General features: G+C 44.2%; 1 protein-coding gene and 1 long non-coding RNA gene across 2 annotated transcripts in view; one reads left to right on the forward strand and one right to left on the reverse strand.

Annotated features, from left to right (window-relative positions):
* LOC123948236 overlaps positions 1-3192 on the reverse strand; it is a 30649-nt gene extending 27457 nt beyond the window's left edge. The window contains exon 1 of the long non-coding RNA XR_006819938.1: positions 3074-3192. This is a non-coding gene — a long non-coding RNA (uncharacterized LOC123948236). The remainder of the gene's footprint in view (positions 1-3073) is intronic.
* A 374-nt stretch (positions 3193-3566) lies between these two features.
* Positions 3567-25090, forward strand: part of MAML2 (mastermind like transcriptional coactivator 2) — a 346811-nt gene continuing 325287 nt past the window's right edge. The window contains exon 1 of the mRNA XM_046014867.1: positions 3567-5296. Within this exon, the coding sequence (XP_045870823.1) occupies positions 4784-5296 (513 nt within the window). The 5' untranslated portion in view covers positions 3567-4783. The remainder of the gene's footprint in view (positions 5297-25090) is intronic.

A 25090-nucleotide genomic window follows, 5' to 3' on the forward strand; every position in this document is an offset into this window, starting at 1 on the left:
GGAGTTCAGTGTATGTGCATACAAAAAAAGCTACACTTCATTAAGTCCTTACATAGAGATAACTTAGTATTTGCTTCAATTTTCTGAAATTATCCCTATTCCTACTGTAAGCAAAACACATGGAAAAAGCTCACAAAGTGCTGAGAATACTGATGCTGATGTTTCACGTGAGGAGTACATACCTTTTTGTAAAGTGTGAAATAGAAATTTCAGTCACATATCTCTATTCTTATTTCTCTGGCATATGGAAATAATCCTTAACTAAAATGAAGCCATAGTTGAGAGTTGAAGATGAAGTGACAGTGCCCAAAAAGAAGCAAGGCAGAACTGGAGGAAAAGTAATAGTCAAGTTGGAAGGGTGAAGGATCATGAATGGCTTGTAGAAAGGAAGGCCACGGAAAATGAAAGTGAAGGGTCTGTAAAGTATCTCTATTGCCCCCAGGAGCATCACTTCTCATACGCGCGCGACACTGCAGACAAGCCCAAGAATGCTGAAGAGTGAGATTGCCTTCCACCTGGAGAGTTTTTTAAATTAATTTATGTATTGTTTTAAATATCATGCATTTAATTTGTAAAAATTAAGGCACTAATGATTAGAGGGACGTAATGATGGCAGCTGACCCAGTTCCTAGGTCAGGCATCTTGCTGGCATGAAGCATTTTTCCCACTGGAACAGCATTCTGACTGTTGATCAGGAAATGTAAAAGTAGTTTTGCTGATGTCTGCAGTTACTGCAACCAAGCAAACTTCCTAAGTGGGTGTTTGAAAACTACAAGAGGCTTTTTAGGTATACGGTAACACCAAAAGAATAGCAAAGAGACAAGCTGTTAGGAAATGGAAATGAGCCTGGATTGGGGGAACAAAAGCAAGGAGTCCATAAGAAAATTGAAATATTGAAAAAACTGAATTAACCTCGAACAGGTATTATGACATGCTGTATTATTTTATCATCATCATAACCATCAACATCACTGATTTGCTGTAACACCAAAAAATACTTTGTAAATTTAAAATCTTACATGTCTGTGAAGTGTTTAGATCTTGGCATTTATTACTGTGGTGTTAGGTGCTTTAGTGTTAAGTAGCCATGGTTAGGAGAGATGATGAGTCAAAAATGGACAAGTAAAAGGAAAGCAATCCTTGAAAGAATTCATATGGCTACACAGAAACTTAAGGGTTAGAGAACAATGCCATTAAAAGGAGGGGAGGGAAATGAACAAAATAAATGTTTATTTTATTGGCAGTTGGATGTAATTGACCATGCTTTCTCACTTGTCTGCTCTCACCTTCAGATGGGTGGTTCTATTCACTACTCATTTCTTGGAGGCTTAGACTCTAGCAAGCTGATTAGAGTGTAATTGCAGCTTTGCGATATTGAGGCAGCCAGCCCAGTGGTTAAGAGAGCACAGGTTTGCCATCAGTGTTGAGGTAAAGCCCTGAGCTGTTATTTCCTAGTCACATGAACTGGAACAAGGAGTTTAATTTCTGGGAGCCTCAGTTTCCTCACTTCTAAATGAGGTTAATAATACTTATCTTTCAAGATTGTGGATTAAGGGAGATCTATGTGAAGTGCTGTGCCTGAAACAGTGATTAAATAAACAGTAGCTGATGTGACTGGAAATGAGGATGTGCATGATAATGATTTTAGCTTGAATTTAATTGGCCGTAAAGGAAAAATGTATATAAAAGACACTCTAAAAAAAGTGACTTACACCACTGACTATAGTATGAAAATCTATTAAACTCCTGCTTGACATGTTTTTAAGGTATGTCCCTGTCTAGCATGGAAATCAAAATTTGTATCAGAAAGGAACAGCGGGGGCACCTGGATGGCTCAGTGGGTTAAAGCCTCTGCCTTCAGCTCAGGTCATGATCCCAGGGTTCTGGGATCGAGCCCCGCATCGGGCTCTCTGCTTCACGGGGAGCCTGCTTCCTCCTTTCTCTCTGCCTGCCTCTCTGCCTAGTTGTGATTTCTCTCTGTCAAATAAATAAAATGTTAAAAAAAAAAAAAAGAAAGGAACAGCGGATTTGACTAAGGATTCTGAGTTACTAATGAAAATCAATGCTATGGCATCATTGTCCAGTAAACAGTGTTTTAAATTTAAATGTTACATTTTCTCTTTTATCAAGTATGATCACTGAATATAAAGTACCCATATAATGGAAGATAATGTCTAATGAGTACAACTTTTTAAAAAATCAAATGTAAAATGATCAAAACTTCAATTTTTAATGACACCTATGAGAGAGTTCCCCATCAAATCTGCATACCTAACAAAAACAAATTCCGGCCCTTCCCCACATAACTAGTGAGGAACTTAGCCTTGGAAAGGACAGATAGAAGTTCCAATGAAAAGTAAAAAAAAAAAAAAAAAAAAAAGTTACATTCCATCAGAGTATACTTGTCCCCGATTCCAAACAAATATTCCAGAATTTGGAAAATAAAATGGATTAAAGCAGACCAGCCTATTGGGAACTAAACTGTAAATAAATCCAGTCTTAACCCTGTTTCCATTGACTTTACCCATTCATTTCTTTCCATAGGTCAGTTTAGAGAAGGGCCGTGTCACTGAGGTGGGAGAATTAGTTTAGATTAATGAAGTCCCATTGCTTGAGACCTCAAATCCAAATGACTTCGGAGTTAGCACACACAGCGTAGTTATGGTCCTGACGATCCAATTTTGTGCTCACCTAAACTTGAAACTCCAGGGCTACATACTGAGTTTCCTCCATTCATATGTAAACCAGATAGCCATGGATCTTGCAGTTACTTGTCATAAGTAATCTTGTATTTTCAAAGAAAAACCATTTTCTTTTCTAGAACTGGGACCGGTGGTTTCATCGTCATGAAATCTTTTATTTACCCCTGCTGAATTGCTTGTAATCACCCAAGCTGACTTACTCAAAGACGCACAGAACAGGCAGGCAGGTAGACAGACACTGGCCTCCCCTTTCCGGGTGGGCTAGCGATGTGATTTCCTCTGCCCACCCTCCCCCGCCCTCCCCCGACCCCAACACGCACATCCTCGCCCGCCTTCCTTATTATACTAATGAGCATTTCCTTGGTGCTCACCCAGCTCTCGCTGGCGTGCTCAGTGGCGTCCTTTACAACATACTGAAAAATGAAAATGATATCCTCATGGGGGGCGTCAGGTAGGTCTGAAAGGGAAAATACATTCCCTGGCCGGGAATTTCTTCAACATTTAGAGCTGGTGAAGTACATGTGTAGAGGTTGGGGAAATTTCCCCAGCTTTCCCCACTCCGCCAAGTCAGCCTAAGGGAGCCCCGCCGAGACGCGCCACGCGCAGGCTGTGGGATTTACGTCTTCGGCCACTGGGAGGCCCTCTGCGTTCCCCTTTCTCGGGCGCCCGGCTGCAATTACTCACTCGTGCAGTGACACCAGCCTTCCACCAGGGAGCCGCCGCTCGGCTCTCCTGCCCGCCCCCTCCCCCGCCCCCATCTGCAGCTTGCTGGCTCTCTCTTTCTCCCTCTCTGTCTCACTCTCTCTCTTTCTCTCCCTCTCCTATCGGAGCACAATGAAAGCCTGTGTATCGCCGTGACTCCGGGCAGTGGAGCCAGTGTCAGCAAAGCGGCTAACAACAGACGGGAAAGAGAAAGGAAAATACAAGCTACTTTTTTTTTTTTTTTTTCCATCTATAAAGCGGAGCAATACAGAGATAGAACCACATTGCTTATTGAGAGTCCAGACCCTCAGATCCACTGGCCGGGGATGGAATGTACAAAAGTGGACAGAAAAGTGGCTGGACATGACTCGGTGCAATTTGCTGGAAGTTTGTAAGTTTGACCATCGTTTGTAAATTACTCTCGGAAGAGTTTGTCTCTCTTGATACTGTGTTAGAATAGAGCCGGGGGTGAGGAAGCGTAAGCGGGAAAGAAAAAAAAATGTGTTGAAGGATTTCTCTCAGTGGCTAGCGACTTCAGACTGCTTTCATTTAAGGCTAGGAAACCTTAGAGGGAAGGAGGATTTTTACCGGTGATTGGATTAGCTGAAGAAAAGAGCATGGTCCAAAAGTCCAGTTACTGACATTGTTAACAATTGAAAAGCTATCTCCCTCTTTTGGGAGAAGACAACATCCTACAGTACCCCAAAGAGGAGAAAACATCGGAGCCAACGGAAAGGGAGGAAAAATTAAAAGCCAACAGACAGCCTCTCTTGATTTTTGTACATTCTGAACATTGACTTTGAAAATTTTCTTGAAACAGCACTTTTTTCCCTAACCCGAGGAAAAGTAAGGCTGCAGGTTACATAGACGTGGTAGAGATGTGTTTCTCTGCAGAAACATCCCCATAAAAAATTTTTCTGAACAACTAGGTGAGGGGGAGTCCAGGCTCTATTAATACTCCTCTCAATTCCCTTTGCTGTCTGTTTCTGTCTCTGGCTTGACAATCCCTGAATTCTTGTTCTAACCCCCAGATCGTGTGTTTACAAAGTACCTAGGGGCGCTTGTCAGCCTGGTGGGGGTGGGGGGAACCCACCAACTCTGTCCAACTTCTCTGAGAGCTGTCAAATGCAATTAGAGTAAGTTGATAAGGGTTTGTTTCCAACTAATCCTCTGCGACTGGTTCTGTTCTGTCTCCTCACCCTCTTTTTACTAACTCCCCTCCCCCACACCTTCTCCACGGCTCCCCCCAACCTCTGAAGACCTCTATTCATGTGGCCCTGAACACTGAGCTCACATTGTCAAAAACAGACTTGCCTGCAATAGCCAGCAGTAGCCTCCTTCCACCTCACCATCCCAGAGGCAGCATTGTGTCCAGTAAGATGGGGGACACAGCGCCCCCACAGGCCCCCACAGGAGGGCTAGGGGGGGCCCCTGGGGCGGGGCTCCTTGGAGGGGGCTCAGTCGCCCCGAGAGTGCACAGTGCTATCGTGGAGCGCCTCCGGGCTCGGATCGCCGTCTGCCGCCAGCATCACCTGAGCTGTGAAGGACGCTATGAGCGTGGTCGGGCTGAGAGCTCAGACCGGGAAAGAGAGAGCACCTTGCAGCTCCTGAGCCTGGTACAGCATGGCCAGGGGGCAAGGAAGGCTGGCAAGCACGCCAAGGCCACTGCCACTGCGGCCACCACGGCAGCCCCTCCACCGCCCCCTGCTGCCCCTCCTGCAGCTTCTCAAGCAGCGGCGACAGCAGCCCCACCGCCCCCACCAGACTATCACCATCACCACCAGCAGCACCTGCTCAACAGTAGCAATAATGGTGGCGGTGGTGGGATCGACGGTGAGCAGCAGTCACAAGCTTCAACCCCTGGGGACCAGAGGAACTCAGCCCTGATTGCGGTAAGGCACCTGGTTTTCTCATGATTCTGGCTGTGGTCCAGTGGCCTTTTGTGAGGGTAGAGCTTGCCTTGGCCTGAGGGGGAGCGGACAGCAAGGAAAAGGGCCAAGGTGTTACCTGGCTACCTCCCAGGCCAACGGGTAGGCAGTCTGTGCAGCTTTCCACTCTTACTCATCAAGTTCTGCTGGTGCTCATTCATGGGTATTCCTACACTCGTAGGCTGTCTCTTAGGAAGTAGAAAGCCCAAGCTTCCCAGAGGCCCTCTGGAGTCAAGAGGTGGGTACAGGCTGGCAAGATCTGAGTGAGCCGCTGAGGAAGGCCCTGTTCTCACAGATCTTCTGTTCTGGCTAGCCAGCTCTGATTAGGCCCAATAAGCCGTGCTTCAGCCTGAATTCCTCTGTCAGTCCAGCTGACCTTTCTCAAAGCCTTTTCCTGCTTTTCCCATTTCCCCTTTGAAGTGGCCCCTTCTTGGGTTAAGAGACCATAAGTGGCGATCTCTAACAGAGAAGTTCCATGAGTGTCCCCTCAGTCGAAAGAGAAATGTGGGGGGCCACATCCCCAAGACTAGTGAGGGAATGTTTCTGAGAGGCTTACTCCCTGATTTCCCAGGGATGCCCCCACTGCCCCCTCCCACCTAGCTTCTTTTCCCGGGCACCACAGGCAGGTCATGCCAGCTGACAGCGTTCAGGACAGTGGGCAGGCACGGAAGGGGCCATTTACACTCTATCATCCTAGGAAGTACCTTGTCTTCAGCCACTCCTGGTGACAGGACATCAAACCTGAAAGTTCTGACTGAAGTTTCTGGCTGGCAGTTCTTCCTCAGAGGCACAGACACACCCCATCCCAAAGGGAGTATCCCTTGAATCATTGGTTCTCGGTGCCAGTCCTGGTCAGGTGACTGCCTGCCGTGCACCGGCTTCCCCTGGATTTGCGAGGCCAGTGGCCTCTGGTTAGAAGGTGGAGGGCTGCCCCGCAGCCCTACAGGCCACCTCCATTTCTGAGGTCTGTGGGGCCCTTGATCTTCTGTGTCTGCTCGCAGCACCGCTCCGGCTTGCCCAAGCCAGTCCTAATGAAAGTCAGCAACAGGAAATGGCCATGTGAGACTAAAAGTACTCCAAAAGCCCAAAGGAGAGGAGGACAGTGCATCCAACTCCTTTTCCAAAGGAGCTTGAAAAGGAGCTCTAGAGAGCAGACCCCCCTCTCCCCGCCCCAGCCAGGCCTATAGGATGCTTCTTTGTGGCTCCCCCTTATATCTAGGCTGGGTGTGTGGTGAGGTATCTAGAAGTTCTGGGAAAGCTAGGTTAGTGGTCATCTGCCCCACCACACACACATTTTGCTTGGGTTGCCTAGAACTGCGACTTCCTGGCATGAGCTCCAGAGGAAAAACAACTGGTAACAGTTGAACTACTCAGTGTTTGCTGTCTCATCCTTGAATGCAGTTGACCTGCGAGGTCCTATTAGAGCTTCAAGGTCTAGTTTCCCTTCCCTACCACCTGTTCCATCCCCACCACTCCCTGGAATTCCCTAGGAGAGCAGTGGGAGTTTGTTTTGTGAAAGAGAGCTGCTGAGGTGAATGGCAGAGGGGGTGGGGGTGGGGAAATCACTCAAAGGGAGAGAAGAATGAGGTTTGTATGTATGTGTGTGTCACTGGCATCTGCAGCCAGAAGCATCTAAATGCCTTGATTGTCTCTAGTAAATTTATAATCTGTCTGCAAGTCTCCCAATAATACCACTTTGTGCACTTCGCAGTCTCCTGGTAAGTGTTTCTGGGGATGACACAGGGGATGAGGCGCTCAGCCTTTTTCAGTGGAGAAGACTGATATCTGTCCGGGGTGCCAAGACTGGAGGTGGCTCTCGCATCCCGGCTCTGCCAGGAAGTTGGCATGTCTGCTTATGGCCATTTTTGATTTTTTCTTTTCTCCAACGTGGAAGTAGAATGAGGCTGGCTCTTTTGGGGGCGGGGAGAGGGGGGACTTTGGGATGCAGAATGAAACCAACCAACCTCAGCGGTTATTGTAACTTTACGATAGCACTCTCCATGCTGGGAGGAAGTGAGAGGAAGGGGTCCTGCCTTTCCCGACTGAAGGCTTACTGCTGCAGAAGCCAGAGGTGGCTGTTGTACGACTCCTGTTCTGAGAGAGAATCTGATTCCTCCCTTCCAACCACCAGCCACCTCCTGAAACATTGCCTTGGAGGAGACCCCTCTCTGAGCTCGGTGATGATGAGAGGTGCCCTGAGTTAGGACTAAAAAGAACAGTTTCTTTCTGATGGTTGCTTTTCATTGAAACGTGTGGCTTTGTAAAGGTTGATCCACCACCCCCTTTTTGGTTATTGGAAATCCCCTTCTCCATTTTAGCTTCTAAATTTGGAGCTTTGTTACTCAGCATGGTACTCAGAGATGGTGATGCAAGTACTGTATAAACCCGATAACATTGTGTTTGAAGGGAGGCCTGGGCACTGGGGACTGATTCATCCTGGCACATTAGATCGGCAGGTCCCACCTCACATGGGCTCCTCTTATTTTCAGAGACACTATTAATTTAAAGGGGGACTTTGCGCAGAATGAGTGGCAGAGTTCTTTCTTAATTTTATCGCTGTGTGCTTGACCAGATTTACTTCTGTCTGGGTGTGTTGAAGGTTTAAGAGTTAATCCGTATGCCATAAGTGGCCATAAATGTCCTTTCGGGGGGTGAGAGAGAAAATATTGGTCATCTAAAATCAAATATGCACTGAATCCTCAGATGGAATCTCAGTATGCTGCGTAGTTGCTAGTACAATGCCTAGTATGGAGTCAGTAATACTTCTGGCCTGTGGGATTGCGTTGACCTGAGGGCTATTGTGCTGCAAGAAATATATAAAGTCTGAGTTTTTTCAATAGCCCAAGTTTCCTGAACAATGCAATAACCTCCAAGCCAGTGCTAATGCTCTCCACATTGACAGCCTAATTCTGCAGCCCTTACTCAGTCAATTTCTTCCTTTAGCTCAAGTGCAAGTTCAGGGGAAGCCCCATTGCTGCAGAGGCTGCAGGAACAGGGCCTTTCAGAGGGCCTGGATTATAGGGCTTTGAGCAGATCTGCATTTCTAACCACTTGGAGCAGGCTTTAGGCACTGAATCATTTTCTGGTGAAGTACGTTTGAATCTTTGAATGAACTGTGAGACTGAATAATTGCTGGTCCAATACAGTAAGGTTTAGAGCTTCTGCGATTCGTTATTAATCTTTCCCTTTCCCTGAGACAAGCTCTTTTTTTCCGTTGCATAGACTGTGTTGCTAGGATGGATAGATAAGTGGTTCCAAGTCATCTTTGGCTTTAGAGATTATCTTTTCTCTAACGCAGTGTGGAGGAAAGAAAGCAGATCAGACAGGGAGTCTGCCTCCCCGATTCTGTGCCTGCTTGATCACTAACCAGATGGGTGACCTAGGACAAGTTACTTAGCAGTCATCTGTAAAACAGAGAGAACAATATTGCTGTCCTAGCTTGTTGAGAGAAGCAAATGAATGTGTGTTTCTGAACAGGCTTTGGGAAAAAATAAAGCACTACAGAAATTTAAGGCATTATTACTAGTATTGCTAATAATAAACTACTAAGCAACGAATCATAATACCGGTTTTTCCAGGGATTAAAAGGATACTTAAGCTTTCAGTTGTCTGTTTTAAATGGTGAAATACCTTTTATTGTAAATAGAGGGATTGGTATTTCAAATTTAGCGCTGCCAAGATAAGACTGAGTTATCAGTGTGCTTAAGTGTTCCTGAAGTTGCCAGGAAATCTTAGTTAAAACGTGCCGTGTTGTGAAAGTGGCTAGGGTCCTTGTGCGCATGTCTTTTACGGGCCCCTGCTGGGACCAGAGCAGCTTGGGAAAGGTGTGTCCACCAGAGCGTCTAAGGAATATTAGAAAAATCGTTTGCACAAATGGCATGGGAAAGTTAAATATTTTGTCAACAATCGTCTAAAATGTTAATTGTTAGCTTAAGAAAGTCAAACAAGTTAAATCATTGCCAGAGTTCCCTGGTTATTTTTAACTGATAATAATCAAGTTTCCAATTGACAGTTCACAGTCTGAGAGCTCTAAGTGGGGGGGTTTGAGAACAGAAACAGTTCATTGGCCAGATCTGGGTGTCTCCAGCTGCCTACATGATAAATATCCTCCCCAGGACAGTGATAGGAGTGTTTACATTATTTATATATGCAGCCATCATTTCCTTAAGAACTGACCTATTTTTGTTCTGTTTTCCAGAACAAAGTAATAAAGGGAGAGTTCTTATCTCTCCAGGACCTTCCTACTACTTCTTTCAAGTAAATATAATTATAAGATCTCACAAAGGCAAAAGAGTTCAAGTGGAGAGAGAAGTTGGTACAATCCTTTATCAAAAATGGACAGAAAGCTTGCTTTGACAGCAAGGGCTGTTATGTCAAGCAAGACGCCTTGCTTGTTTGGGTCAGTGTTTGTTTACAGAAGACATCTGTGTTCTTTGAAATAATATCCTTGTTAGGTGATGTTTTCCAAATCTTCGAGTTCTAAACCTTCCAGTTTAATATTGTGTGGCTTCTCTCTGCCTGTAAACCTTTTGTTAAGTTACCGAGACAAACATGGGTTTTCAGATATTCTAAGACGTAATAATTAAATATGACTAAAAGAGCGACTATGATTAGCTGTTCTTGTTTTTAGTTGTTATTGTGTGTGTTTGTTTTTAGTGCTGCTATTTGGTCTCAAAAAGCTTAGATGAAAATTTTTAAAAATCATCCGTTCTGCGGTGCATGGCAACGAAGCTATCCGGAGTGGATTCTGCTACTTCCTTGTTCTTTAATTCAGGCCCTTATATATGTTCATAGGCTGGATCATGTTTAATGTAAACAATTCCAAATTCTTTCTTCTGCATTTTCATGCTAATTTCCCTCACACTCTAACAGGCTCTGTGGGGGAATAGGGAGAAATATGGCTAAAGACATGGTCCCTGCTTGCTTACCAGTCCACTGGGCAAATCAAGACCACGTTGCTAAAGGAACGGTACCAGTATGAAGTAGGTGGAATGGACCAAAACTGATGTCAAAAATCAGAAGGAAAAAGGACTTAGTACTCATTGAGCCCTAGAATTTATATTTTATATAATACCTTAAAAAAAAAAAAACAAAAAAAACACGCTGGCAAGTAAGCAACACTTGCCCCACTTCACGAATAAGGAAACCGAGTCTTAGAGCAATAGTAAATGGGAGAATTTAGCGCACAGATTTTATATTTTGACTGTATCCAGATCTACTTCACACCTACTAGCTGGATGAGCTTGTGGAAATGACTTTATTCTTCTTGGCCGTCGGTATCTTCATCTGGATAACAAAGCTAGCGCTCTTTACCAGAACATTCCGCACAGTGCCGGACACACAGGAGGTCCTCAGAATGGGAGGGCTGTTAGGGGTTGGTAGGAGAGTGCTTCAGACCCGGGCCGGGGAGAGCCTTTGTGCGGGTTTTGCAGCAGGGCCTGGGAGGAGGGAGCATGGGGAAACGTGGGACGGGGTCGCTGAGGGCGGATGGGTATCCAGGTCAGGTGTGGGACAGAGTGGAGCCTGGCTGACAGCGTTGGGTGTGAGTAGTGAGAGGGACAGGTGAGCTTGATCCCATTGCTGGCAGGGCTGAAGTTCTGGGAAGAGTACATCAGTAGCCCAGGAAAACGGTAGAGCAAGGAAGGCTCTGAGAAGTCAGCATCTGTGAAGCAATAATAATCCTTCATACACTTGAAGACAAGTATTACACTTCCCCTCCGGCAGCCTCTTCTCAGAGCACATTGCCTGAGTGTTCTGTATTACCTATCTTCAGGTCCCTGGAGCTGCTTAATGCCTTGCTATTTACACACTTCCCTTCTTCCCGGTGAGTTATATACAGCATGACATGGCCTTTGGCATGGAAAGGAGACGGTTTTAAAACACGCTTGCTAGACACAGAAGAGAAACTAAAGGAAGCTGAACCAAGGACATGCACCTTTCTTCCCGGGCTCCCCAGGCCTTCCAGTGCAAGTAAGAATTGCCCTGGGGGAAAAGCGTCTTCTCTTGAGGTGTAAACTTCCCTTCCCAATGAATGAGTTTGCCTGTTTATGAACTTGACAAAACTCATTTCATTAAAAAAAAAAAAATTGTGAGCAGAAACTTATGAGGGACTGTGATTCCAGATGGCGTTTGAGATTCGCTCGCTTTCTTTTTAATGCAGATGTGTTCCATAGCTTTCCCTTGCCCTAAGCTTCAGTGGGGTCCCATTTTCCCGTGTGGTCCAAGTTCACATGGCACAGGGAAAGTTCCCTATGGAAAAGATGGCAGAGGAGAAAAGCCAACACTTTCTGATCGAAGATATGATAATGTCGGGGTGCTGACCACAGTAAACGGCTGCCAGTTTCGACCCTTTCCAACTTGTATCTAAGGGGCAGATGTGAAAGACTCAGAGCTGTTCAGTTTCCTTAGAGAGGGGATGAGAAGAGATGTCCACCCGTTCTCCACCAGTCTTAAAAGAAGGCCAGAGAGTTGAGCCTTACCCACTTGCTGAAGGAATGGCTATGAAAATGGGCAAATAACAGTGTGTACGTGCACTGCGCTCTCCATAGGTTTTAATGACTTTAGCAAAGGTCCCGAAATTTTACACCAAGATTGTGGACATGGATGCTTTATGGGATTTAGAAATTAGCTATTAATTCAGTAAAGAATTGTTGTGCAGTAATTCTATGCCATGATAGTTCATGTATCCATGGTGAGCAATTTGATACAGACTTTGCCCTCTTAGTATTTGGTGTGGGTAGGGTTGGAAATAGAGGTGTGAAAGTTGGCTTAAGGAGACAGGGCGGCATAGCAGTTAAGAGGGGGGTGAGACTACCTCGTTTCAGATCACAACTTTGCCACTTAATATCTGTGTCTTCTTGGTTAAGTTAATTGAACTCTCCTGCCTCAGTTTCCTCAGCTGTAAAATGGAATGATAGTAATAGAACTAGTCCAGGTTGTTGATTAAATGAGGTAATTCCCTGCCACCTAGTAGAGGTTCAGTACAATTTAGCTGTTGTTACTGAGAAAGGCGACCTGCCTGAGTCAGATTCATGTTTTTTGCCGGCTCAGGATTCCATCTTCAGAATATATGAGAGACATTTCGTGGGGCATGGCTTTTCTTTCTTTCTTTTTTTTTTTTTTAAGACTTTATTTATTTATTTGACAGACAGAGATCACAAGTAGGCAGAGAGGCAGGCAGAGAGAGAGGAGGAAGCAGGCTCCCCGCCGGACAGAGAGCCTGACGCGGGGCTTGATCCCAGGACGCTGGGATTGTGACCTGAGCAAAAGGCAGAGGCTGTAACCCACTGAGCCACCCAGGCGCCCATGGCTTTTCTTTGAATATCTATTAAAATGGTTAGTGATGGGGGCGCCTGGGTGGCTCAGTGGGTTGAAGCCTCTGCCTTCAGCTCAGGTCGTGGTCTCAGTGTCCTGGGATCGAGTCACGCGTCGGGCTCTCTGCTCGGCGGGGAGTCTGCTTCCTCCTCTCTCTGCCTGCCTCTCTGCCTATTTGTGATTTCTCTCTCTGTCAGGTAAATAAATAAAATCTTAAAAAAAATAATGGTTAGTGATGGATGCCGTATCATCCAGTTTCCCAAAATTGTCTAATATGGAGATGTCATCTGGGATAGATTCACATTTTCCCTGGTGTTGGTTTAATAGTGTTCTTCTTGAGAACAGGATCAATGAATAACCCTTCCATTCCTGGGATTCTGGGACCTCTGATCTAGAACTTGACTAGAGTTTTTATTTGACTTCTGGAATAGAGGCTGGCTTTCCATTCAGTTGCCTAGCAAGTTGTGGGTAAGTGAGAAACTTAAACTGTTTTTGAGAGTTTGGAATCATTAAAACTGATTAGTCCAAATTTACCCACTTCACTGAATTATTAATTTAGACTGCTGAATAATTCTTAAGTGAATCTGGTCACAGAGTCACAAAGAGTTAGAAGTTCCCTCCTGTGGAGATTTCAAATTATGCTTTTGAAAGTCAGATCCCTGGCTCAAGTCACTAAGGAATCAGTTAACTCACTGTAACCGCAAATGAACAGCAACAGGAGTTGTCCTCTTCCCACCCCTGACCTGGGGCATGTGGAAAATTTCATGCTATCGATGTGGTTCTTAGCTTAGAATCTCTTCCTTGCTCAGTATCACCTAAAAGTTGATGCCATAAGAAATGTGAGGAAAATGTTGCCAAGGCTTCAAAGCAAGTTTTATTGAGGATGATTCTTAATCAAAAGCATGATGTTTCTCTGAAGAAAGGACAGGATAAGACTAGGAATAGTCTCATTGGGTGGATGATGTTTGGGCAGGGATGGATTTATTGGTTCTAACTCAGCAAAGAATGTAGTCAAAATTTTTTTGTTAGTGTGTTTATTCCCCATCGTTTCCACTTAATCCCCCTCTTCCTCTTGAAGTGAAATGTTCTTAGGAAACGTAGAGTCAACCTCCTGTTGGGTTTGTTTTGTTTTATATTGTTTTAACAGTGTTCTTGCTTCCTGAGTCGTCATGGCAGTTCATATGTTGATAGAGAATCATTAACATTGTCGTTTTAAAAATGTTCTTCTGTCAGAAATGTGGCTGAGTTTTATTTGTGGACTTTTCCCAGCAGCACTGATAACTGTTGCCCACATGCAGCCCAACACCTTGAACTCCTCATTGTGCGAAAAAGTTCTCTTCAGGTGGTTGGGATGGATTTGAATGGAAAGTTCATTATAAGCCTGGGTTTGGTTTTGTGTTGTTTTTTTTTTCCTTTTCAGAAAATTTACTTCAGGCAGAAGTTTGCTACAACTTTTAATAACTTACCAGGAGACTTTGAGATAGCAGTATAATCTCTTAACACCGTGGTAACCAGACTGCAAAGACGTGGCTTAATTGAATACAGTATGTACCTGTACCGTGTCTTTGGAATGATGATTGCCATTCTTAAATGAATGTGCACTGCTCATTTCTGGAGCTCTCTAGGGTCTCAATTACGTAAAAAATGAAAGCACTCTCTAGCTAAGCAGCTGAGAAACGAAATTTTTTTGTGGATGTTTTTGTTCACCTCAGTGGACCAACCAGCTAAGGCTTGCACATTTGACTGCCACAATGCACCATGTAACTTCAGACAGCAAAAGCATGTGCTAGTGGTATTGTCCCATCTGGTTGTTTCACAGAGTGTTGAAAAAGTCCAAAGTACAGACAGAAGAGTAAACTGGAAAGAGCACCGATCCTCCTGACAGAAACAATGGGCAGAGGCTGTAGTTGAGTGAAGTTTGCGCCCAAGTCCTGTAGCCACTGCACCAAAGAGAGCTTCCTTTTCTCGCTTAGATTCTTTGCATGTGGATCTGTTTGCAGGCTCAGTCCCCCAGAGAGAGATTCTGAAGTGTCTTTGTGCTAAATTAAACATTAGTTTTCTCCTTGGGAACTTGATCTTCCAGAGACGAGGCAAATGATCTTTCTGAGAGAGCTCCCAGCTAAACATTTCCCTCAGGAAGAGACCAGCTCCGGAGCCTTTCACCTCCAGTGTCTGCTTAGCTGGTGTGAGTGTGTGTTGCATAGGAATTGTTATGGCTAACCAGGTCTAGAAGCCCATGGAGCAAGGACTTGTACTCTAATCCTTGGTAGAATGCTGAGGGACCCACGCTGGCTTAGCATATAATAAATGGAAATGGTCAGAGCACCCCCCAGATCATGGAAGATTTTAACCAACCACGGGAAGGAGTAATTCCTTTGCTCATTGCCTCCCAAATTCTGTAGTCACAGCAATGAAAGGGAGTATGTTACATACAAGCAATGTCATTTCTAGTCATCTCTCATCTCCATCCTTCCCAGCCCCCAAGAGGGTTAGTTCATACTGATCTGAAAATAGGACACTATTCTATCAATTTATAGGGTAGCATAAGCCCTTAGAGAGAAAACAGACCAAATACTTTACTCACAGATGAAAAAAATTAAAGCCCATTTAAAAGGTTAGTAGAGGCTGGACTAGAACCCAAGTTTTCTAGTCCAGGTTATAAAGAGTTGTCCTTTTATTGAGGACTCTTTAAAAAAGATTATTTATTTGTTTATTTAAAAGATTTTATTTATTTATTTGTCAGAGAGAGCACAAGCAGGGGGAGTGGCAGACAGAAAGAGAAACAGGCTCCCTGCTGAGCAAGGAGCCCCATGTGGGACTAGATCCCAGGACTGGGATCAGGACCTGAGCCGAAGGCATCGGACCTGAGCCGAAGGCAGACGTTTAACCAACAGAGCCACGCAGGCATCCCAAGACTGATTTATTTATTTAAGAGAGAGGGAGAGCGTGCATGGTGGGGCTCGATTTCACCACCCTGAGACCACTACCCTGAGATCACGACTTGAGCTGAAACCAAGAGTTGGACCCCTAACCAGCTCAGATGCCACAGGTATCTCTTATTAAGGACCTTTTATAAATCTGTAAAAACAACAGGGGCAATTTGGGAATTTTTATTAACATTTGGTAGTAGAAGGAGCAAACCTACTAGATCATCTTTTAAATGATCACAGCGATTCTATCCCACATGCCCCTTTGTAATGTGACCTTCCCACTCCTCCCGTTCAAAAACTAGATGCTGTCACCCCCGCCCCACCCGCTTGAATCTTGAATGGTCTTGTGGTTTTAACTAGTAGTATATGACAGAAATGATGTTGTGCTATTTGTGAGGATGGCCTTTAAGAAGCCCTCCTTTTTCTTTTTTTTTTAAAGATTTTATTTATTTATTTGTCAGAGAAAGAGCTACAGAGAGAGAGACTGAGCACAAGCAGGGGGAGCGGCAGGCATGGGGAGAAGCAGGCTCCCCGCTAAGCAAGGAGCCCAATGCAAGACTTGATGCCAAGACTCTGGGATCATGACCTGGCCTGAAGGCAGACACTTAACCAACTGAGGTACCCAGGTGTCCCAAAAAGCCCTCCTTGCCATAACATTTGTTGAGAGGGAACATCTTGTATTAAGTGGTCTTACCACAAGTAATAGTAAAAATAATAAAGAGGGCAGGAGAAAACGTTGGAAAGTGATAGGCATGGTTATGGCTTTGCCGGTGGTGATAGTTTCACAGATGTACACTTACCCCAGACTTACAGAGCTGTGTATATTAAATGTGTGCAGCTTTCTAGATGCCAATCATACCTCAGTAAAGTGGTTAAGAAAAAGAAGCTTTTTGGAGCCCTGAGACCGCCATATAAAGGACCTGCTGGTGTAGCCAGCTGGAGACGGAGTGTCCACACACAGAGTGGACCAGCACCGGCTGCCAACACGAGGGTGAAGCCACTTCGTGCCAGCCCGTCCTCCAGCTCTGTGCAGCCAGACGAGTGAGTGAGCCCAGGGGAAATCGTCAGAGGAACCATCCAGCCAACCCCGAGAATCACGGGAAACATCACATTGTGGTTTGCAGCCACGAAGTTTTGGGGGTGCTTGTTTAGTTAGCAAAGGGTAAGGGAATCAGAGCTGGGAAGCCTTAGCGGCGACGACCGCTCCAACTCTTTAAATGCGTCCCCCCCAGCGCTGGTCACTTAACCTCTCCGAGACTCATTTTCCGGTTTTCACTGTGGTAGAAATGGTGCCAGAACTTGCGAGGATTAAATGAGATAACACATGGGAGCAGCTAGCGTGTGGTCTGGCCCATGGTGGAGCCTCCCAAACATTCATTTCCTTGCTTGCTCCTTTGTCCCTTCCCACTGGGCTCTAATTTGAGCCCCCCTGCCTTTGTCATCCCTGTCACTCTCACTTCATGTGCATCAACATTCTTAGAGGCTCTCCTAGCTCGCCAGTCCTCCCAACAGCAATTTATTTTTTCCCTCCTGGATGATGGCCTGGTGCTGTCATTCCTCCTAACTACCAAATTTCCAGCATTCTTGTTACGCTCCAGGGAACACATCTGCCTTCGGTAGTCTCCCCTTAAAATAGAAAAGGGTTAACCTCATAAAGATGTCACTCCCCCTTGTACTGCTATGATGCCCTTGGGAGAGTCAAACAGCATAGCAAATATAGATGGGCAATGTAATTGCATTCGATCTTCTAGGTCACAGAAGACTTTGCTAGCTACAAACAGCATGCAGGGGAGAAAGTAAACATATTCCGTCTTAAAGAACAGTGTTTCTGAACTCACCTTTTCTTTTTCTTTCTTCTTTCCCTTTCTTTTTTGTAGCACATTATTCTAAGTCCCTCATCTTTCCCGCCTTACACTTCCCAAAAAGTGAATAAACAAAGAGGACATGATACAGGGACCCTGTATTCTACATACGATACTTACCAGTAATAGGGTAAGAGAGTCCTGGCCTAGAAATTGGATGTTGAAGGCCTAGTGATACTAACTAATCCAGCAACTTCTTCAAGTCCTTTTAGCTCCTTAGTACATAGTTTCTTTCTTGGAAAAACAATAAGGGGCACCTGGTGAGTGGCTTGGATCACCCCAGAGGCCCCCTTTGGGTGGATACACGTTGAATAAGTTCCCTGCTCCTTCACTTTTCCTCTTCACATTTCAGTCTCTCCTTTTAAATTTATCTGTTAGAAAGAACTGAAAGAAGGAGAGGGACAAGGTGGGGAGGGTGTTTTGGTTTTTAAAGGAAATACTGGTGAGGAGGTTCTGAAGTAATCTTGGGAGCAAGGTCCAGCTGTGGCAAAGGCTGAGTGCACAGCCCTAAGAATTGCTTAACTCTCTTCCTGGGAGTCATGAACGAATCACTCCATCACTGACCTTGTTTGTTGGAGCTTAGGGTTCCAGTATGAAAAACACAGCTGTAGGCCTGGCGTTTGGTTCATTGCATTTATTTTTAGAGGAAGTACTGTTTTTGTTTGCCTAGATTATCCTAGCCACACTTGGGGTATTTCTGTGGGTAAAGAAGTTTCCCGAATGAGTACCCCTGTGAAATAATTCATGAAATATAAAATGTGAAATGAAAAGGAAAAGACAATCTTACGGAGCCTGCTTTCCTCAGGAATTGACTAGTCTGTCTGTTTCTCTCTCACACACACAATTGGAAAGTGCAGATTAATGGATGGGATTTTATACGTGTCATCACTTCATTTAAAAAATATGTTTCTGCTTTAAAGAGGAACTACAAAAGAGAGTCACTGAGAAATTGGTCTGGGGGAGGGGAATTCAATCCACTGCCTCTTTTTTTTTTTTTTTTCCCCTTATCACTAAAACCCTAAGCAGAGAGTGTAATCACCTATTTCCCAAGGCAGCCCTAAGCCCTTAAAACTCAGATCTGTTTGGGGATTTAATAGAACTGGAAAAAAGGAATGCTTAGGATCTGCTCCAGACAAATCAACAAAGGAAAATTCACCCAACCGCATATTAAATCTAGAGGATTTCTTTGATAGCACCATCCCCTCCCTCCCTGTCTCTTGATTTGGTTAGAGAACAGCTCTGCAAATTGCATCTTTATGATTCCTAGAATCTTTGGGGTCTGTGGATCCCATCTGAGGCTCTTGGACAGTCCAGTGCATTTTCTTTCACAAAACAAGATGTAACTAGAAGGAAGCCAAAAGGGTCATTTGGTTGTGGCTGTCATCTCATTTTTGTTCCCAAGGGTAGACACACTCAGCTTCATTGTCTGTTAGATTAGAGCCTTAGAGATGATGACTTTTTTCTAGTAACTTTTAAACTCCTTAGCTTTTCTTCTAAGGTTTTGTTTTTTGGTTTTTTGGTTTTTTTTTTTTTTAGATGCAAATGTCTTTGTATTATGCTATGCAACATTGCTTTTTCTTTTTAAAAATACTAAGATAAAGGAAGTCAAGCTGTCTTTTTTCCAATAGATCAAGTCTTACTTTTGCTTGGGAAATATACCCCAGATCCTCCTCACACACATGCCTGCACACACGCCATCCCTTCACACATACACACACACACACACGTACACCCTTCTCCACCATAATTATTTTTAGTATATATGGACACAAATTGGTTACGTGGGTGACTTACTGAGAAAATAGAATGAAGAAATACATTAAAGAGTATGGGAAAGAAGATCAGTTTTAAAGGAAGTTGCTCCAAAAGACAAGAGAATGCCAGATTGCAGGAACTAGGAAAGAGAAAATGGTATCACAGTGGTAAGTAGTGGAATGACAAAGCACCTCCATTCTGGTCCAAGTTTTACTGCTAACTAACAGCATGACCTTGTGGCCCATCACCCCTCCTTTACTGCTTAGTTTCCCTATTTGCAACCCCAAAATGTTGGATTCCACAGCACTTTGCTTGGCTGGACTGTTCTTGTCATCCAGGGTTCAGCCCAAATATCACCTGCTTGGAGAGACCTCAGGGCTGGTTATCCTAACTCACACACACACGATTGATCTCTTTCTCTCTCTTCCTCCCCTCTCACTACAGAGGTGTTGTCTTCCTAACTCTTATCACTATCTGAATTTATGTCACTCACTTGTTTGCGGGTGCACTTCCTATCTCTCACCACAGAAGGTGAGCTCAGTGAGATCAGAAAGCTTGTCAGTCTTGTACACAAATGTGTCCTAGCCCTTAGTAATTCCTGGAGCATTTTGGATCCCCAGTAAATATTTATTGAATGAATGATCAGATCAATGGCTTTGAAACTAGAGATCTTTCTTTTCTTTTTCTTTTTTTTTAAGATTTATTTATTTATTTGAGAGAAAGAGAGAGCAAGCATGAGTGGGGTAAAGGGCAGAGGGAGAAGCAGGCCTTCCACTGAGCAGGGAACCCGATGTGGGGCTCCATCCCGGGACTCTGGAATCTTGACATGAGCCAAAAGCAGATGCTTAACTGACTGAGCCAACCAAGTGCCCCAAACTAGAGATGTCTTACTAGTCTTTCAGGAATGGAGGTACGAAAGAGAGAACAAAGAACGTGTGGTGGGCCTCGGTAGTCCCCACCTCCTGTTTGATCATGCATATTATACTTATAAAACACCAAGTTTTTAATCACAATGAAGTGTGTGTGCACACGCGTATCTAAAAGTGTATTTATAAGTATAGGTATAGATATGCTTTGATGTGGTTAAAAACATGGTACCGGTGCTACAGCCGTTTGAAAGACACAGGAGTGTGATGATCATTTAAGATTTTTCCCAGATTGCAATTTCAAAGCCTAGCATCTCCTCAGTAGAAAACATTGGTACAAGGGCAAGGACGATGGAGTAGAAGTTACATATACTGAGTGACCACTATATGGTGGGTCCTGCGTTAGTCCCTTGTGCCACACAGGAGAGACAAAGTTCTTATTTGATGGAGTTTACATTTTAATGGCGGGCGGGGGAGGACAGAGCATAAAACAAAGGAATGAGATAAATTTTACTAGTGATACAGTACACAGCTCTTTGTTCCTTCCAGGACTGATTGGAGATTGATTTGGATTAATGAAACGGAAGCAAATCTGGGAAACACTTCAGGAAGTAGAAAGTGATAAGCATAAACAAACAGCTACCCTCAGAATAGGAGATGGGCTCCTTTGCCAGTGCCTGGACAGTTGCCTGCGCTATGGTCTGCCCTGGCCAGGCAGGGTGCTGCGTTGGCCAGTCTGTGCACAGTGTGGCTCCCGATGCTCTTTAGGGAGGAAGGTGGTCCTGTCAGCGTCGTCTGTGCCTTAGAGCTGTTGTGATCATTCCGTTAGAGGAGTCACTGAGATTCGAGAATTCAAGACAATCTCTGGAAAGGTACCCTTTGAGGAGAAGAATATTGCCCCTCCTTGGCAGTGGCAAACAAATAGGAAATTAGCATCAGAACCAAAAGGAGGTAGAGGCATAGTAGGTTCTCAGGGGGCAGTCCAAAGCAGTAACTGGTATTTGCAATTGTAATAATACCCTCTTACATGTACACAACCAATATTGCCCGCACAGAAATCCTATGTTATAAATACGGCAAGTAAGTGTACAGGGCACCTGGGAGGTTCAGTCGGTTAAGCGTCCCATTCTTGCTTTTGGCTCAGGTCATGATCTCAGCGTCCTGAGAGGGAGCCCCCTGTTGGGCTCAGCATTGGGTGGCGAGCCTGCTTAGGGTTCTCTCTCTCCTTCTCCCTCTGCCCCTCCTCCCCTCAAAAAACATAAATAAGGCAAATGTAGCTTTATTTATTTATTTATTTTTACTTTTTAAAAGATTTTATTTATTTGACAGGGAGAAATATAGCGAGAAAGGGAACACAAGCAGAGGAGTGGGAGAGGGAGAAGCAGGCTTCCTGCCGATCAGGGAGCCTGATGTGGAGCTGGATCCCAGGACCCTGGGATCATGACCTGAGCAGAAGGCACTCGTTTAATGACTGAGACACCCAGGTGCCCCCAAATGTAGCTTTTTAAAATTTTACATATGGGAAACAGACTTGGAGAAGTTGAGGGATACTAATAATATCTTACTTTTGAATAACAACTTTGCAGTTTGCAAAGTATGGACACACACATCATCTTAGTTTGTTCTCTGGGGTATTATTATGCCATTTTAGAGACCAGTAACGGACTCACACTGGCCTACACTAACTCCAGTAGTGAGCGGAGATGTACCCTCCCGACCCCCGGGCCTGTCTGTGCAGGGTGCACAGCTGGCAAAGTTGAGGAGCTGAGTCCCAAATACATCACTGAATTTGCATCTAAGATGAGCTTCCAGAAGCATACCCACACAGGATTTGAAGCAATGACTCTCCTAGAAAGAATGTCAATCATGAATGGAATGAGGATGTCAGGATCCCAGGGCACATGAAATCTAGAATAAGGGAGGCTGGAAAAGGGGAGTCTTTTTTTTTTTTTCTTTTAAAAAATTTATTAATTTCTAAGAATGAATACAAGGCAAGGTGTGAAAGCTTTTTTAATTTGTGAAAGCCCACACTTTGCTCCCCATATTTCTTGTGGATCTAGTGAGCCAACTCACAGGTCTGGGGAGAGAGGGCTACAAGGTTGTTATGAATAGAAACTTGATCTGGAATCAAAGAAGCAGATTTGTCTGTGTGACTGAGATTGGTCTAAGTTTTTCTCAGTGTTCTTGCTTATTTTGGAATGAATATCTTAGATGGAACTTAAGGGAGAGACCTGCAGCTCTTGCTGAAAAGTGATTTTTGAATCCATTCAGATCCAAGCTGAATCTTTTTTTTCATGCTGATGGGTGTTTTCTCATTACCTGGAGAAAATGTAGGCGTTCATATTTGATGGGATTTTGTTTCAGAGTTGAATATACCTTATTTATGTTTGTAGTTCTGGGGCCTGCAACAATGCCAGATACCTCATATGTAAATGTGTGTTGAAATTAAATTGTGGTGAGCCTGAATTCTTAAAGAACCCCAGTCCTTTCTCTTTCTGTGACTAAATGTCCCATACACCTGATGTGAGACACTGATCCTCAAGAGACCATTTTGGTTTAGTGTTTGTTTTGTTTTGTTTTTAAATCACAGTCATTAAGTGTTTCACATGTCAGGCACTCTTCTAAGTGTTTTTAGAATATGAACTCAAGTGTTCTCATAATTACGTGATGAAGTAGATACAATCTTATTTCCATTTGACAGATGAGGAAGGCACATGACCAGGTCACTCAGCCACGAGTGGTGGAGTCAGGATTTGAACAAAACGGGGATGCCACTACCTGTGTGTTAGTATGGTTTCCTACTGCATCTAGGAGAAGGTCACTACACAGGTAATATCAGACTCCAGCTCATACATGACCCAGGCCTGCAATTTGGAAGCCCAAGTGCAACAAGACATTGGAAAGTCAGTAGTGATTAGAGCTAACTCACTGTCTAAGGTGCAGATGAAATTGAGAATGAATGCCTAGGGGCTGCAGATGACTCTTTGAGACCATTCCCAACCTCCTGGTTTTCAAGAGGTAGAACACACTTGAACATGTAGGGTTTGCGAGTGACAAGTAGGTTTTGACTTGCATGCCAGAGGAGGTTGATAGTAACCACCTGGAAGGCTATGAGGAGAGTTCTGAGTTGATATCCAAGCTTGGTGGGAAGAGGGACATGGTGGTTTATTATTGCTATCTGCTGTGGGCAGAGAGAAGGCAACATGGCTGACAAGCCTCTAGAATTTATTCTTCAGGCCCAGGAATCCAGATCTGGGGAAATCTTGAATAGAGATTCCTGATAAGATGTTAACTCTTTCTATGGAGGAATAATTCAAGATCTGATGATACCATTTTATAAAGTTAGATTTAAATAGGTTACATAAATTGTAGCTTTAGGTTGTAAGTGCCTTGAAGATTGGTTTGTTCCTTGAAGACATTATAACCTGTGTTCACTCTCAGAGCTCAGAGAAGGTGACTGAATTTTATTTTATTTTGTTTTTAGTATTTTATAAAGTGTAGTGCAAACTCAGCTTCATTCCCTCCCTGACTTGCAATAAGATTGCCCCTAAACCAATTCTGGATCAATATTCTAAGGGAAGTCCATTTTTGGTAGAAGCAGATGTGGAAATTCTGGAGAGACCATTACTTATGATCAGTATTCTAAGGGAAGTCCATTTTTGGTAGAAGCAGATGTGCAAATTCTGGAGAGACCATTACTTATGATCAGTATTCTAAGGGAAGTCCATTTTTGGTAGAAGCAGAGACAGAAACAGGGTAGAAATGGGAAAATGATGCCCCAGACGTGAGATCACCAGAACTTTCTTTTGGGGAATCAAATTCTGTGGTAGCTGCCTTTGGGGGGGAGGGGCAGGCAAATAGGTATTGAGGTATGATGTCCTAGCTCCATTTTAGGTACCAGAATAGAGTAGCGAATAAGGCAAGTTCTGAGCTCTCTTGGGAAATACTTTCCTATCAATAGATTCCTTTTATCCTAGAAGGTCAGTGATACAGCATCTCGAGTATGTCAATTCTCTGAATTAAATGCAAATTTTTGTGTGATGGCATATATTCATGTTCAGTGTGGACAAGTTCCATAGTTTGTCAGGTTCTCCAAACACTCAAGGGCCGAAGAACCTGATGGTGAGGTTTGTGGTGGCGCAAGGAAGAATCCACTGAAACTAGCCCCAGTGTAATTCTTCATTCCACGCAGAGCGGCGAGTTGTAGGAGATCCAAGTATTTCCTTTCTTTGTGTATCCGTTCATTCTGGTTTCGGGAATCTGAAGAGAAAGCACACGTAGCTTTCTTCATGCCTAACATATTTCTTTCACCTTGGACTTCTGTTACCTATTTTGTTAGCTGTCTAAGCATTTTCCTCTTTTCTCAAAGGCAAGCGATCCTGGAGCAGCAGCTGAGCTCTCTTTGTTCTGTTTTGCACTTTTTAGTTTTGAGCCCAGTCCCACTATGTGTTGCTTTGTTTTTCAGCGACCTCCCTCCATTTTGAGGCTTCCTCCCCTCCCATCTTGACCTCGAACTCCAAATTTATGTCTCCCGTGTCATTGTGGGGAACCTCTTGGTGAAAAGGATAAAGCTGAATTGGAGCTCCGTCTCGGGGATTTTCATAGTAACACTGAGTCTTTATTATTAGCTGGGCACTCCAGGCTGCTAGAGTTCATATTTTGGCAGTGGACCATCAAACACCCTATTTTTAAGAGCCTTTAACTTAGTTGTAAACATGTGCTGGGACTGGGGCTCACTTTCTTTACTCATATTTACCAAGAGCAGTTTAACTGTTGAAAAGTTGTTATTAAAAAAAAAAAGCTCAGACTTCAGGACTATTTTTCCACTCATCTAACTCAAAACTACGCATGATCTAAAAAAAGAAAATTTGGCATTTAGTTGCTTCATTTGATGGTCCAGTCATACTGGTAATTTGAGGGGGAGAAGAAATGGAACCGCTAGGTCATTTTACTCTGACAGATGCCCATCAAACACGCATGGAGGGAACGATGGCTGCTACAGATGTTTCCATGATTGACCACAGCAGCTCA

This window comes from Meles meles, chromosome 8 (genome assembly GCF_922984935.1).
Source record: "Meles meles chromosome 8, mMelMel3.1 paternal haplotype, whole genome shotgun sequence".
In the NCBI taxonomy this organism is placed as follows: Eukaryota; Metazoa; Chordata; class Mammalia; order Carnivora; family Mustelidae; genus Meles; species Meles meles.